The 14,547-nt window shown below is 50.6% G+C and overlaps 1 protein-coding gene across 1 annotated transcript in view; it reads left to right on the top strand.

Moving 5' to 3' along the window:
* Slc1a7 (solute carrier family 1 member 7) overlaps positions 1-14,547 on the top strand; it is a 41,649-nt gene that overhangs the window by 4,123 nt on the left and 22,979 nt on the right. Inside the window, exon 2 of the mRNA XM_048349917.1 lies at positions 2,075-2,154. Coding sequence (XP_048205874.1) covers positions 2,075-2,154 — 80 coding nt within the window. The remainder of the gene's footprint in view (positions 1-2,074; positions 2,155-14,547) is intronic.

Below are 14,547 nucleotides of genomic sequence, written 5' to 3'. Positions count from 1 at the left end.
TGGGAATTGAATCTAGGGCCTTATATCACATGCCCATCACTTGAGCCATACTTCAAAGCAGCCCTGCTTTTTTTGCCGTGTTTTTTTTTTTAACTTTTTTTCTTTTTTGGGGGGGGGGCGGGGGCAGGCCTGGGACTTGAACTCGGGGCCTGAGAACTGTCCCTGAGTTTCTTGTTGCTCAAGACTAGCACTCTACCACTCAAGCCACAGAGCCACTTCAGGCTTTTTCTGTTTATGTGATACTGAGGCTTCATGCATGCTAGGCAAGCACTCTACCACTAAGCCACATTCCCAGCCCCTTGCTGGTTATTTTGGGGATAGAATCTTTTGGACTTATCTGTCTGGCCTATCTTCAAACCATTGTCCTTCAGATCTCAATGTCCTGAGTAGCTGTATTTAAAGAATATATCCATAGAGTTAATTTTTTTAAGTTACAGAGGTATGATGAATATATTTCTGTAGGAAGCAGGTTTTCTGGTGCATCAACTTACCGTGGAATGGAACTAAGAAGCTAGGTTCTCTGTCCTGCACTGTCACTTAGAAGGGAGCTCCCTCCCATTCAGCTCAGCTCTCCTTGTCTACAAAATGCATGGATGAGATCTTTTGACTTTTTTAAGGACTGCTGTTTTGATGTGATATGCTGGGGAGAGACCACAAAGAAAAACGAGGGTTCATCTTCCTACTTTCCTCTTCTGAGTGCTCCCTTCTCCAATTCCAACCCAATTTGAGTCAGACTCAGAAAGTTGGAGAGGGTTCTTTGGGAGACAGTTTAGCAATGTCCTCAAAACAACAATACACACACACACACACACACACACACAAACACACACACACACACACACACATACAAACTCCAAAGGCTAGCCAACAAATCACTGGCCGTGGTTTCCTCCCTCTTGCCCGAGTGAGGGGAAGAGGCTGGTGAAGTCCGTACCAGCTGCCCGGGGTAGAGCACATGTGCTGCCAAATCGGATGTCTCTTGCTCTGGTTCAAACAGAGTTGCTCCAAACACAATTCCCAGGTTGTGGGGAGATGGATGAGATCTTTAAAATTCCTTACTAGCATCAAAAGTCTGTGTTTTGGGGTTTTCAACGAATCAAACCACTAACAAATCATGTTTGGCAGTGGTTTAAAAAAATAACTGAAGTTCAAAAATGTATCTTGGACTGTGTTTACAAGTGCATTTGTCTGCCTCACCCATGGCCTCCTCCTGTGGAGAAAGGGGCCCCAAGCTGGGGTTGCCAGAAAGAGAACAAATGAAGTCAAGCTTCACAAATAGCACTTTCAGATAAACAACAAATCAGAGAGATCAAGTAGAGAATGAACTTGCATTATTATCTTTTGAAAATCAAACTTAACTGGGCTTAGAGCTCTTACTGTGGGATTCTGCTCCTAGAGACCTGGTATGGGGAGACAACTGGACAAGGATTGGGGACCCTGGAAAGATCCAGAGAGCAGCTGAAGAAGCAGCCTATGAGGGGCAGAAGCTTTACACAGAGCCCTACCCTTGCATCCAGTAGGAGCCTCTGTAATGGCATTTGTGGGGAATGGACCAGTGCACAGGGAGAAACTGGCTCGTGGGAAACTTGGTGTGCTTCTGGAACTTCTTCAGGGCAAGAACTAACCTGCCTAATCCATCTGGGCTTCCTTCCTGGTGGTGCCTGGCTCAGTGTAGGTTCAGGAGCACCACTAGCCCAGCCCTCTCAGCGCTCACTGTCTGCCAGATCAAATCTCACACGCTGGCCGACAGGTGAATGGCACAGATGGGGGAGCACTGCTGGGTGCTGGGATCACTCGACATTGCTTTCTTGCATGTGCTGGTGCTCAGAGCGTATGCTCCTCCTCTCCCAGTGACTATGAGGTCACCAGGGAGAGAAACTCAGAGAGGTTGAGTAGCGTGCTTAAGGTCACCCAGGTGGTGACTGAAGGAGAATGTTGCTAGGAACAGATTGGAACCCTACTCAGTGAGGCTGAAAGCCAGTCCCTGGCCTCTGCCACACCCAGGAAGATGGGATTGTTCAAAGATGGTCAAGAACCACCTTTCTGTGACCCCAGCTCTTGCTGTGTTTTTCAGGAGATTAGTTACTTCCAGTTCCCTGGCGAGCTCTTGATGAGGATGTTGAAGATGCTGATCCTGCCACTCGTGGTCTCCAGGTAAGAGGCAGGTGGGGAGGGGACTGGGCTCTGACTGCTGGGGACAGCCTCCTTGGCTCCCGGATGTGGAGGAGGGGGCTGGCTCATCTGCCCTCTCCTCGGGAGTGGAGGCAATTGTCCGAGCCTGGGCGTCGTCTGGACACAAGGCTGTCTTCGGGGAGACTGCTGCAGGCAGAGTGGGTCCCTTAGGATTCAACTTCCTAGGCTCTGCTGGAATGCCACCTTCTTCCTCAACCCACACTGGGCAATTCCTGCACTTCATGCAATCTTGGAGTCATTTACCAAATTGGTGACACTCTCAAGGTTACCAGCAGCCTTCACTAAGTCCCAAGAATGCTCTCTATTCTTGGTCTCCATGTCCTCTCCACGGCACATGACATCATTGAGCACTCTTGCCCTCCTGGAATACACTCACTAATGGCCGTACCTCACCTGGCTTCTACCTGCTCAGCCCCTCTGCCTGTTTCCTTCCCCTCGACTCAGCTTCTCTGCAGGTCATAGCTCCTCAGGCCTTTCCTCACTTAACCAGAAACTGACCACTTGTGTGCTAGGCAGCTTGCAGGCACTGTGACAAAATACTTGAGGATATTAACTATAAAAGGAAAGAAGTTTAAGTCCATTATCTCTCAGATGCATTTATCTGGGTTGGGGGCAGGGATGAGGCAGACCCGCATGGCAGGGAGCATTTGAGGAACTGAAAATGTTCACATGGTGGAAGCAAAGGGAGAAACAGGAAGGGGCCAGGAACAAGATAAACCTTCTAAGGCACACTCCTCCCTCCCATGACCTGCCTCCTCCAGCTAGGCCCCATCTCATGAAGTTTCCACCACTGTCTATCATCTTATTAAGTTACAAATCCGTCAGTGGATTAGTCCACTGATTTGGTGGGAGCCCTCCTGATCCAATGGCTTCTCAAGTCCCTGCCTCTCAACACTGCCACAACTGGTGCCCAACATGGACTTTGGAGGCCATTTTTGATCCAAACCACAAAAATCTGTAAGCACTTACAGGGGTAGAGAACCCCAACTTGTCATGTGAGCCCCCACAGTGGATTAACCAACTGCCTGCTCACTCACATGTTTCACAGGCTTTTCAAGTTCGATGTCACCAACTTCACATTTTACCCAACACATCGTTCCTGTTTCTGCTGTCAGAAAATGGCAGTTTTGTCTGTCCAGCCTCCATGCTGGGTCCCCTTTCTCTTCCTAGGCCTGCTGTCAGCCACCAGAGCTGGCTCTGCCTCTGAAGTCGAAGCCCTCCCTCATTGGGGCTTGCTCTTCTTCTGGATTCCACAGTAACTCTACTCAGCCCCCTGCTTTGACTTTTGTTCCCTGCCATCCATTCCCTAGGGCCAGAATGGTCTTGTGATGCTCGGATTGGGCCGTGGTGTTTGTTTGCCTTCAGAATCTTCTATAGCATTTGAAACAAGCCTTCAACTCAAGAGCCGGGTCTGGGAGCGCCTGCCTGGTCTGCCCCAGCAACTCCCACCTCATTGCAGGCCACAGCCCAGTCTCACGAGCTTTTAGTCTGCTCAGCAGATGAAATCCCTCCTCACCTCAGGGCCCCCACATGTGCTGTGCCTTCAGTCTGGAACATGTTATCCCACCGTTTTACATATCTTTCCTTCCCCTCTTTAGATCTCAGTGTACATACCATCTTCTTAGAAAGACTTTCTCCAGTTGGGCATTGTGGCTCATACCTCTAATCCTAGCTACTCAGGAGGATCATGGTTTGAGACGATCCCAGACAGAAGTTCAAGAGAGATTCCCATCTCAACTAATAAAGCTGGGCATGGGGTGCCTATCTCAGCTACTCAGGAAGCATAAATAAGTGGATGGCTGTCCAAGTCTCTCAAGGCAAAAAGTGAGCCCCTATTCAAAATAGAACAAAAATGAAATGAGACTAGAGGCCTGGTTCGAGTAGTAGAGCACCTGTATCACAAGTATAAAACCCTGAGTTCAAATTCCTATACTGCCCCCAACTGAATAAATATAATAAGAAGAAAAAAAAAGGAAAAGGAAAAAGAGAAAGGCCTCTCCCACCTGTTCCTTTCATACCACCTTGGCTCTCCCTTCCTCAGCCTGTCCCTCCTCCCCACCCCCACCTCAGCATGGATCATACCTTGTAATTCTCTATGTATTCACTTGCTGCCTTGTCTTAATCTTCCGCTTTCCTGTAAGCCTGGCCATCCCAGCATTCATGTGGTCTGTACTCAGGGTACCAATCTAGTGAATTCATTATTGTGATCACACTGCTCCACTGTGTTTTCTGGGGCTGAACACTGCAGACCTAGAAATGAGCCTGCTATTTCTGCCCTCCTGTTGCTGCTGGGCTGAGGTGAGACAGGTAGAGAAACAGACAACTCCCCAGTGAGATGCAGGGGTGGAGGGTGCAAGGTCTCCTGCAGGGCAGCACTGGGCTCATGACACTGCAGAGCCAGAGCCCAGCTGTGAGGGCCTCTGGAGTAAATCCACCTGAGTCCCCCTCCCCACTCTGCCATGGGCTAGCTGTGTGGTCTTCTGCAAGCCACTTAGTTTAAGAAAGAAAATCCTTGTTTAGAAGTCTGAGGTCTGGATCCTAGGCCTGCTCCCCCACCCCCATCGTCCTGTGATCTGGAGTGAGGTACCTCTCCCTGGACTCTGGGCTCTCTATGAGTCCTGGCTCTCTCCACCAGCCCAGGGTGCTTTCCCCGTGGCTGGAGCTCGATTGTGGTACTAACTTGAGAAAAGCCAGTATGTTCATACGTCTCATTTGTTTAGAATACAGTTTGGGCTGGCGCAGAGCAACTGTGTCGCTGAGAAATGAAAGTGTGTTCACGTTTGTCCTACTAAGAGAGAATCAAACCTTTGTCGGGGAAAATGAACTCTGAATCCTCTTTCCTTGATTCTCAAAGGGATCTGTAACCCATCAAATGATCTACCATTTTTCCTGGGCATCCCTGCCAACAAGAAGCACTCGCTATTGTGGGCACTATCACCACCTTGAGCTTAGTGTACCAATCTGCTGAGGGGTCCAAACAAGGCTGTGCTGTTGTTCTTTCCCTGCTGGGTACTGAACTCCAGACCTCACACATGCTAGGCTAGGTCAGTGCTTCACTGAACTACATCTCCAGACCATCTCCAGCTTCTTAAAGCGTGTGTGTGTGTGTGTGTGTGTGTGTGTGTGTGTGTGTGTGTGTTGGTACTAGGGCTTGAACTCAGGGCCTGAGTGTTGTCTCTTAGCTTTTCCACTCAAGGCTGGTGCTCTACCACATAAGCCACAGCTACACTTGCAGTTTTTTGCTGATTAACTGGAGATAAGAGTCTCACAGATTTTCCTGTCTGGGCTGGCTTCAAGGGATGAACTTCAGATCTCATCCTCCTGAGTAGCTAGGATTATAGGCACCCAGCTGAAATCAGAGTTTTGAAAAACCTGATTCTCATGAGGTGCAACCTTCCTCCTTGTGGGTAGCTGAAGAGCTTCACAGGGGTGCTGTTCCTTCATTCTTCCCAAAGCCTCTAGGCTGTACACACAAGCCTGGGGCAGGAGAGGACACACATTCGGCTCATTTGCTTCTAGCTCCAAGTCTGGGCTCCAAAGCTGGCACTGATGACCGTCTGCTCCCTCCTCATCTCCAAGACAACCTGCTGTTCCCTCCCTACAGGCCTGGAACCAATCTGGCCTTCCACACACCATGTGCTTTCCTGTTTCCATATCTCACTCAGGCTGACCCACTGCTCCCAATGTCCTCTCTTCTCCTTGCTCAGGCTCCTGTCTGTGAAATCTTCCTAGCATCTCATTGGTAGCCATTGGTGATGGCCTGTCAACGTTTATAAATAACCCTGTGTCATTAGGCACACAGATTTGAGTCACAGCTAATGTATTTTGATAAGGAGTAAAGGCTAAATAACAAATGCCAGTGTTGGGGATTATGCACCAGGCTGGGGACCAGGTCCGCCTATTTTATGCAGAGGCTTCCACCACTGCTACCAAGGAGATCAGAGGAGTGGAGTAACTGGCCTGCCATGGGCTCTGTGACTCTGGTTCTTCCTCATGGCGCCTGTGGATCACAAGGCCTGGTAGAAATCTGCACACTGCCCTTTCTGAGTGTCAGTCCCTGCTCAGGCCACAGCGATGCCCACTGAACACCCTTAGGTCATACCCAAATGCTCTGTCTTTGTTCCTCAAAGTGACCTTGAGCAATCTTGAGGTTGGCTCCCTGGGGGTTCAGCCTAGGAGCCTTTTGTGCCAACAAACCTCAGTCATGGATATTTTAGTGTACCCCAACACTAATTTCAAGTTAATAGGGAGCAGAGTCTCTGAGCCTGGCATGCAGTTGGTACACCCTTTCATCACACCATAGATCTTCAGGGTCCCCTCCTCCCGGACAGTGGGCATCTTCTCACCCTGAATACGCACGTGACAGATTCTTCTCAAAAATGTAAATGGCTGCAAGATGACATCCTGTTTCCATCTAGGAGCACAGAAGCCTCAGACGTGTCATGTGACATTGGCATAGGCAAGTACAAGTCCTTGAGTTCAAATCCCAATACCACTCACACAAAGAAAACCTAAACAAGAGCAGCCTTTGGGGCCTAGAAGCCTTCATGTCCTAACCGTTCCCAGTAAGCCCACTTGCTACTGATTCCTCTTGCTTTTAATTCACAGATACCACCCACCCACCCCCCATAGTGATAATTTTATGTTCCTTTAAGTTCTTGGGAAATACCTCAATGTTCCTTTCATACACATACAAAAAATGTTTCAGGCAATTTTTTTGGTTTGCTTTTAGCATCATAGCAGCATTTCCACATTGCATTCTCACCTTGGGAATCCTGTTTTACTCTACTATTCAAGGCTGGTACTAAGTTTGCAAAGCTTTGCTGCCATCAGCAGATACTTAGGGTGCTGCTGGAGACACCACTGGGCCATGATTGCACCCCAGGATCCTGAAGTTACCTCAAGTTATCCATTATTTCTAGCATGCCTAGACACTGCCATAAAAGATACAGAACCTGCCAGGTGCTGATGGTTAAGGCCTATAAACTACTCAGGAGGCTGATACCTGAGGATGATGGCAGCCAGCCCAGGCAAGAAAGTCTATGAGACTCTTGCCTCCAATTAAACAGAAAACCAGAAGTGGTGCTATGGCTTAAAGTGGTAGAGTGCTAGCCTTGAGCCGAAGCACTCAGGGGCAGTGCCCAGATCCAGCGTTCAAGCCCCACAATCAACAACAAAAAGAAACAGAATCATCAGCAAATTCACCAGGCAAGGCCAGCAGAGAGGGGTGTGTGCACACGTGCGCGTGCATGTCTGTGTCTATGTCTGTGTGATTATGGCTCCACTGGGGCTGCAGTTTGCACCTATCCTTGGGATGTCAAATGAGCCTTGTTTCCACACATCTCCACACAAGATCAACACAAGGAACGAGGTTAATCCAGCATCTGGATCTGGCCAGAGCCTCCAGCACTCTGCTTGTTTTAAGCCAAACCCTCCTCTCTTCTCATTCTTCAGTTTCTTAAACCAGGCGTCATTCAGTGAAAACTGAATCCATGTGTTTGTGATTCACTGAGGCCCAGTGTGACCAAGTGTTTTGTAAGCTCCACCTCACTGCAAGAAATGTGTGTGTGTGTGTGTGTGTGTGTGTAGTTGTGGTGTACATCCGTACATGTGTATAAAGCAGGTATTTATGTTCTTCTGTATGCATTGATTTCCTACCTATTTCTTGTAAGAATTTTAAGCTGATTTTTCTTAGAATCAGAAAATCATGTTTGGCCAAAATAATCTCACCATTCCTTTCTCCCGCTGGCTGAGGAACTCTAGTTTGGCAGAAAACTTCCAAACACCCACGTTCTGACTCCTTGGAGATGGTCCTGGGCCAAACAGACAGAGTCTGGTTTAGGAGCCAGTGTGCAGGGCAGCTGCCCAGCTCCCCAGAAGGGGCAGAGAGTGGGAGGGAGGGAGGCAGGAGGTGTGGGCACCCAGAGGGCCAAATCCAGAGCCGCCCATGCTTCTGGTCTCAGCCCTCAAGTTATAGCAGCCCTTGTTAGCAGAGTTGTGTGGCCTTCTGCTGGGCACCCTGGGAGCTGTTCCCTGGCCCTCGCACCTGGTCAGCTGAGAGGCTTACTCATGAGAAAGGGAACAGGGCCCAGCTGTGGGCTACAGGCGGGTCAGCCCTCCAGCCTAGTGACTCTGGATATCCCCACCCAGCCCAGACACCCATGTTCTTGCCCCCTTCCAGTTAGAGGTATCCTATTCATGCCCGAGGATCCACTCAGCAGCCACCCTAGGAAGCTGGGGCCTGCTCTCGGGTGGATTAGCCCTGGCTTCCGGCCCCTGTCTCAGTCACCAGCAATGACACTGGGCTTTGTGTTGTCCAGTTGCAAGCCTCACTATCCCCTGGAGCAGAGTTCCTGAGAACACTCGGAGCACGTGCTCACCCTTGGGGAAACTAGGAAGACATACCAGGCTGTGGAGGGTGTATGTGGTTTTGTTTTGTTTAATGCTGTTCCCTGGGGCTTGAACTCCGGGCCTGGGTGGTGTCCTTTAGCTTTTTCACTCAAATCTTGTGCTCTACCACTTAAGCCACAGCTCTACTTCTTCCTGCCTGGGCTGGCTGAGGTTCTCAGATCTCTTCCTCCAGAGTAGCTAGGATTATAGGCATAAGCTAGTGGTGCCTGGCTTGTGAGTTTGGAAAGGATCATGGAGAACTAGTGCTCAGAAGAGTATCACTCAGGCAGCCTAGCCTGAGCCTGGGGGGCAGACATCAGGAGCACCACTGAAGAAGAGAGGGGGCAGAGACCCATGTTCCCCTACATGGAGGGACCTTTCTTCCCCTACATGGAGGGACCTTCCTTCCCACCTGGCCAGGAGCAGCCATGCAGCCATGCTGGGAAGTCACACGTGCTGGCTCACACTCACTCCTGGCCTGACCCGTCGTGCTAGCAAATGGTTCAGAATGTGTGATGGTAGAGGCTGTCTAAGGGCTTCCAGCTTTGGCTCTTGATCCAGCTCAAGAATGACAGGTGTACAAATCCCAGTGGGGCCTCCTCTGGGTGCTCCAGACCTGAGTGTTCTGAGGATGACAGGGAACACCAGAGGAGCAGTGTCCCCTCCAACACTGCCTCCCTGCAGGAGGAATCTCCCGGGAGCCAAAGAGGCATGAGCATGAGCAGCCTTCCTGGGTGACAGTCTTTCTGGCACCAGGAAGGCATTTTCTACCCAGCATAATCAGCCCAGGCTGGCAAGGCTCAGTCAGGAGAGAGTGACCAGTGTGTCCTGTGAGATGTGTAAGATGTTGGTGGAGCTTCTGCCTTCTGGAAAGGTTCTGGGACCGCAGTAGCAAACCGGTGTCCAAGCATCCTGCCTCGGGCCCTGGGAGGAATTGGCTTAGGGGTGTGGGTGTGGCAGAGCCATCTGGGAAACATGACTACTGCTAACGTGGCGCTTACTGTCAGCTGCAGGGCCTGTCATCTGCTCAGAGGAAAGGGGTCAACCAAGATCCCTGGAAGGCTTAAGGGGACCCTCTTGTCCACAGACCCCCCAGATGACTTCTTTGTTGTTGTTATTGTTGGTCATAGGCCTTAAACTTAGGCCCTGGGCACTGCCCCTGGCTCAAGGCAAGTGCTCTATCACTTTGGGCCACAGCACCACTTCTGGTTTTCTGGTAGTTAATTGGAGGTAAGAGTCTCACAGACCTTCCTGCCTGGGCTGGCTTTGAACTGCGATCCTCCGATCTCAGCCTCTTGAGTAGCTAGGATTACAATGTAAGCCACAGGAGCTGGGCTCCCAGATGCTTTCTTGCCTGTCAGTGGACTTCCTGCCTCTGTGTCCCAGGAGCCAGCATGGGAGAGTTTCTATGACCTGGTCAGCTGAGGTCAGAGCCCAGGGACTCGGCCCAATGGCTTGGGCTCCGGCTCCAGCTCCTTCCGGTCACTCAGGCCTCCTGAGGCAGAAGGCTGTGCCTGGGTTGTGCTACCAGTCACTAGGTGATTTGGCAAGCTGTCCATACCTTTGAGAAGGATGGCTCTGCTGGAAGTCACTGCTGGTACTGAGCCCAGGTCCCCATGGCTTCCCCATCATTGTGCCAGGGTTCCAAACATATAGGGCTCCCAGCTTCACAGTGCCCCCTCCCCAGCTGTGTCTCTGCCACCTGCTGTCTAGCCTAACTGCTTCCCTCCCCTTTTCTTTCCCCTTCCTTTCCTTAGGGAATCTTGTGGGCTGGTCTGTGGCAGCCTAAAGGAGCCCCCAGACATTATCCCCCACCCCTAGGATCAGGGCCCACCAGCCCTTGAGTGATCCTGTGTCCCAGGCTAACAACATCCCACTGTCCTCTTCCCAGTGGCTGCTGCTGGAGCTCAGCCCCCCTTCCCCAGTGACAGGGTTTGCTGTCTCCCAGCTGCTAAAGCCAGGCCCAGCCCAGCCCATGTCTGTGCTGGTTTGCTGGTTTTATCATGTCAGATTTGATCTGTGGTCCTAGCCTGCTGGGGTCCCTCACCTGCCACATTAGCTGTTCTTCCCAGCTTACTGACTTCTACAAATCTGATTCACATGCCGTCAGGGGCCTTGGCTAAACCATTGATAAAAATGACCAGAAACGAGAGAGCTGAAAGCCGAGCCCTGAAGCATCCTGCTAGAGACCCCATCTTCTGCCTGCAATCAAACCAAAGCTGTCACAGGTGGCTTGCTCTCAGGGAACCTACAACGGAGACTCATGGTCACCAGAGCTCACCAGGCATTTTTACAATATAGTCCAAAATATTCCCCAGATCAAGCATCACACACATCAGCTAACCTGTACTCAGGCCTGGGAAGGCCCTGGATTCTGAGGACCTAGAACTAACCTGGATTCAGTCAGCTCTGGGGCAGCTCCCCATCTGCAGGGACAGTGTTACAGAACAGTGATGACACAGAGGAAACACTTCACAACTGGAATGCATTGCATACTTATTATGGGCCAGACATATTCTAAATCACAATTGTCCCTCTTTTTTTTTTTTTTGCCAGTCCTGGGGTTTGAACAAAGGGCTTGATCACTGTCCCTGGCTTCTTTTTTGCTCAAGGCTAGCACTCTACCACTTGAGCTACAGCAAGACTTCTGCTTTTTCTGTTTATGTGGTGCTGAGGAATTGAACCCAGGGCTTTGTGCATGCTAGGCAAGCACTCTACTGCTAAGCCACATTCCCAGCCCCTTGGCCCTCTTTATACACTACCACCATCTTGTTTATCCTCTAGGCAACAACATCATTTGCCTATCCTATGGACTCTTGTCTAGTGACGCATGCGCTTGGGGGCTTCCTAGCCTCGGTGGGGCTCAGGGAAGCCTTCAGAGGGAGGTGATACTGAGCAGAGACCTGAGAGGGAAACTCTCCTTTTGGAGATAGTGGAGATAGAACTCCTCATTCTTGCTAAATAGGTGCTCTGCCACTTGAGCCATGCCCTCAGCCCTTTTTGCTGTAGGTTATTTTTCTGACAGGGTTTTGCTTTTTGCCCATGCCAGCTTGGGACACTATGTTTTCTTTGTAGCCGGGTGCTACCATACCTGGCCCCTCCTTCTGTCTTGATCAATTCACTCTACACTCCTTCCCAGCCACCTTGGGCCAGGTCAGGCTCCGGGGATTTGGAGTGAGCAGCTGCCACAGTGCCCTGTAGCAAAAAATGGAAGCACAGGTGATGCAAGGAGGGTGGCCTAGATGGTAACAGACAAGGGAGACCTTCCAGCCCCTGGCAAAGGCAGTGGAAATGGGCTGGGAGAGTGGGGGAGATGGGGAGGGTGGGTGGGGCCATGCCAGCAGAAGGAAGAGCCGTGCAAGAGCACTTCAGGGAAGCCCAAGAGCAGCTACAATGGGCCCAAGGCAAGCGAAGGTGTTCGGGTGGTTCAAGAGTGTGCCAAGTCACTGAAGGGTCAAAGCTGGAGCTGGAGGTGGGGGGAGAAAATCTGACAATGGGGGAGCCTACAGTCTGGGGAGCCCGCTGGGCTCTCTAGTGAGGAGCACAGGCAGCCAGGGGACAAGGCATGAGCAGAGTGTTGGAAGAGGCCTGTGCCATCCCGCCGACCACTGAGGGACCAGCGCTTTGGCAAATGGTGCCACTGTCCAGAGCTGTCTGGCATAGGATGAGCCTCAGTGTCCCCCTGGGAGAGGGGGGTGAGAACCAGGCAAAGTGGGTGAGCAGCCCTTTTCTCCCACCACCAGCAACCAGCAGCCATCGCCTCCCTTTCCCCACCCTGTAAGTAGAACAATCACCAGATTGTCGCTGCCTGGGTCCTGCCTGCCTGGCTAGTTCCCCCATCACTGTGGGTTAATGTTTCTAATCACTGCAATCTCTTGATCCCCAATCCCTGGGCTCTGACGGTGGCCAGATGGCTTGGGAGGGAGTTCCAGTCTCTAGGCTCCTGGAACTATTCTCTGGGCCCCTGAAGGATCTTAGGGGCTTCCAGGAGCACCCAGCCAGGCCTAGAATGGGGCAGGCCAGGTTGTCTATTGTTGCTGCTATGACTCACACAGCCAGAGGAGCATTTGAGGTCATCTTCATGGAACCTCCTAGTCTATCTAAAAGCCTTGGTCTAGCATCCCAACAGGGAGCTACATAGGCTTTACTTGGACTCTTCCTAAGATGGGGAGCTCACTACCACAAATCTAAAGGCTATAGCCCCTGGTAGGTCATGAACTCACTCAGAGTTGAACTGAAAAGGCATGACATGAGCTAGATCTCATTACAATCATGGTCATCCCAAAGCAGTGATACAAGCCTGTATCACTGAGAGGCCTTGTGGGGATGGAGGGGTCCCCAAAGGGTTCTAATCAGGAATCCCCATTCCAGCCTCCAGGAATTAGCAGCTGGGAAACCTGGCCACTTATCTCCAGTTCCTTGACCTCTGCTCTCTGCTCTCCTCAGGTTTGCAGACCTGAGCTGTTCAAGGTGGTGGCCATTAGTCAGAGCCCTGGAAATGCAGCAAGCGCCACTGAGGAGCTAAACTCTTAACTTCATTTAATTAAAATCTGGGCAGTGCAAAAATATTTTATGTAGATTACACATTAAAACAAAAACATTTTAGATGTACTAGGTTTACAGTTCTGAAAATGAATTTCACATGTTTCTTTTTACTTTTTGTTTTTTTTAGTCTGGGTTTCATGATATAATAGTAAAATGACTTTGACTCAAGATCATCCTGCTTCAGCCTCCTGAGACTGAGGTGTATATCATCACACAAGACTTCTGACTTCTGAAAGTGACTAGGCAATTTTTTTGTTAGTCGTGGGGTTTGAACTCAGAGCCTGGGCACTGTTGCTCAACTAGCACTCTACCACATTGAGCCACACCGCCACTTTCATGACTAGACAATTTTAAACAAATGTGGCTCATGTTACGGCCCTCTATGATAGTACTGACTTAGAAGTTTGCTTAAGGTTTGTGTGCGCTGAATGGTGGGGTGTTTGGGAAGCAGTAGGCTCCCAGCAAAGTTTGGGTTCAGGGGTGAAGTACGGGGGTTGTGTCACAACACATAAGGCACTTTGATTCCAAAAACACTCTATTCTCCATTCACAGAGAAACAGATAAAATGCAAATGAGGAGCTAGAGCTGGAGCTGGGGTTGGGGGGGGCATACTCCACCAACACTCATGAGTGTGTAACAGAACTTCCGCCACCTTTCTAGTCATGAGCTCAGAAGCAGTACTGGTCTCTTGTAGCCCCATGCCCTTCCTTAGTCCCCTCTCATCTTCTTGACCATTGCCATCACCTGTAGTCACCCTGGCACCTCCAACACCAGCTGAGGAATCAGCCTATCCGCTAGTTGTAGCCATCTTGCTCCCGCTGCCCTTCTCCCTCTCTGCCTTCCATTCCCATTTGGGGAGGATGAGGCTCCAGAGCAGAGCTACATGCGGGGGAGAGGGATTCCTTCCATTTTACTGGTCAGGGGGCTTCCAGGACAAGAGGCCCGGCCCACGGATCCTATCTAGAGCCTACCCTCCAGCCCTCCACCCCTGTGTCAGGCTGTTCTTCCAGAGGAGGCCTTTCTGAAATCTGATGCTCATCCATGTGCCCTTTTCCGGCACACCCCTCAAGTCTGGAGAGGGGAGGGCTCTATTCCATGAGGCTCTGGGGCTTCCTCGAAGGGTGACAATTGAGCCAGTAAACTGCTTTTCCACTTCTCATGCAAACAGGAACTTCTTTCTATTGATACCATCTGGAGCACAGACAGCTTTGTATCTCGGAGCCTAGCCCTTCCGATACACTCTGTACACCCTGAGTTCAAATCCCAGGATCAAATCTCCTTTCTTGTCACACAGATTCTCTGACAAGATTCTGCGAGATGTGTTGCACCAAAGAACCACCAGACCCTTAATCTCCTCTGTGTACCCCCTTCATAGCTCCCAGTCCCCTTGGCCTGGCATTCAAGGCCACCCTGCAAATG

This window comes from Perognathus longimembris, chromosome 7, assembly GCF_023159225.1.
Source record: "Perognathus longimembris pacificus isolate PPM17 chromosome 7, ASM2315922v1, whole genome shotgun sequence".
NCBI classification, from domain to species: Eukaryota; Metazoa; Chordata; class Mammalia; order Rodentia; family Heteromyidae; genus Perognathus; species Perognathus longimembris.
Note: the sequence above shows the minus strand (reverse complement) of the source record. Positions and strands in the feature narration are given on the sequence as shown.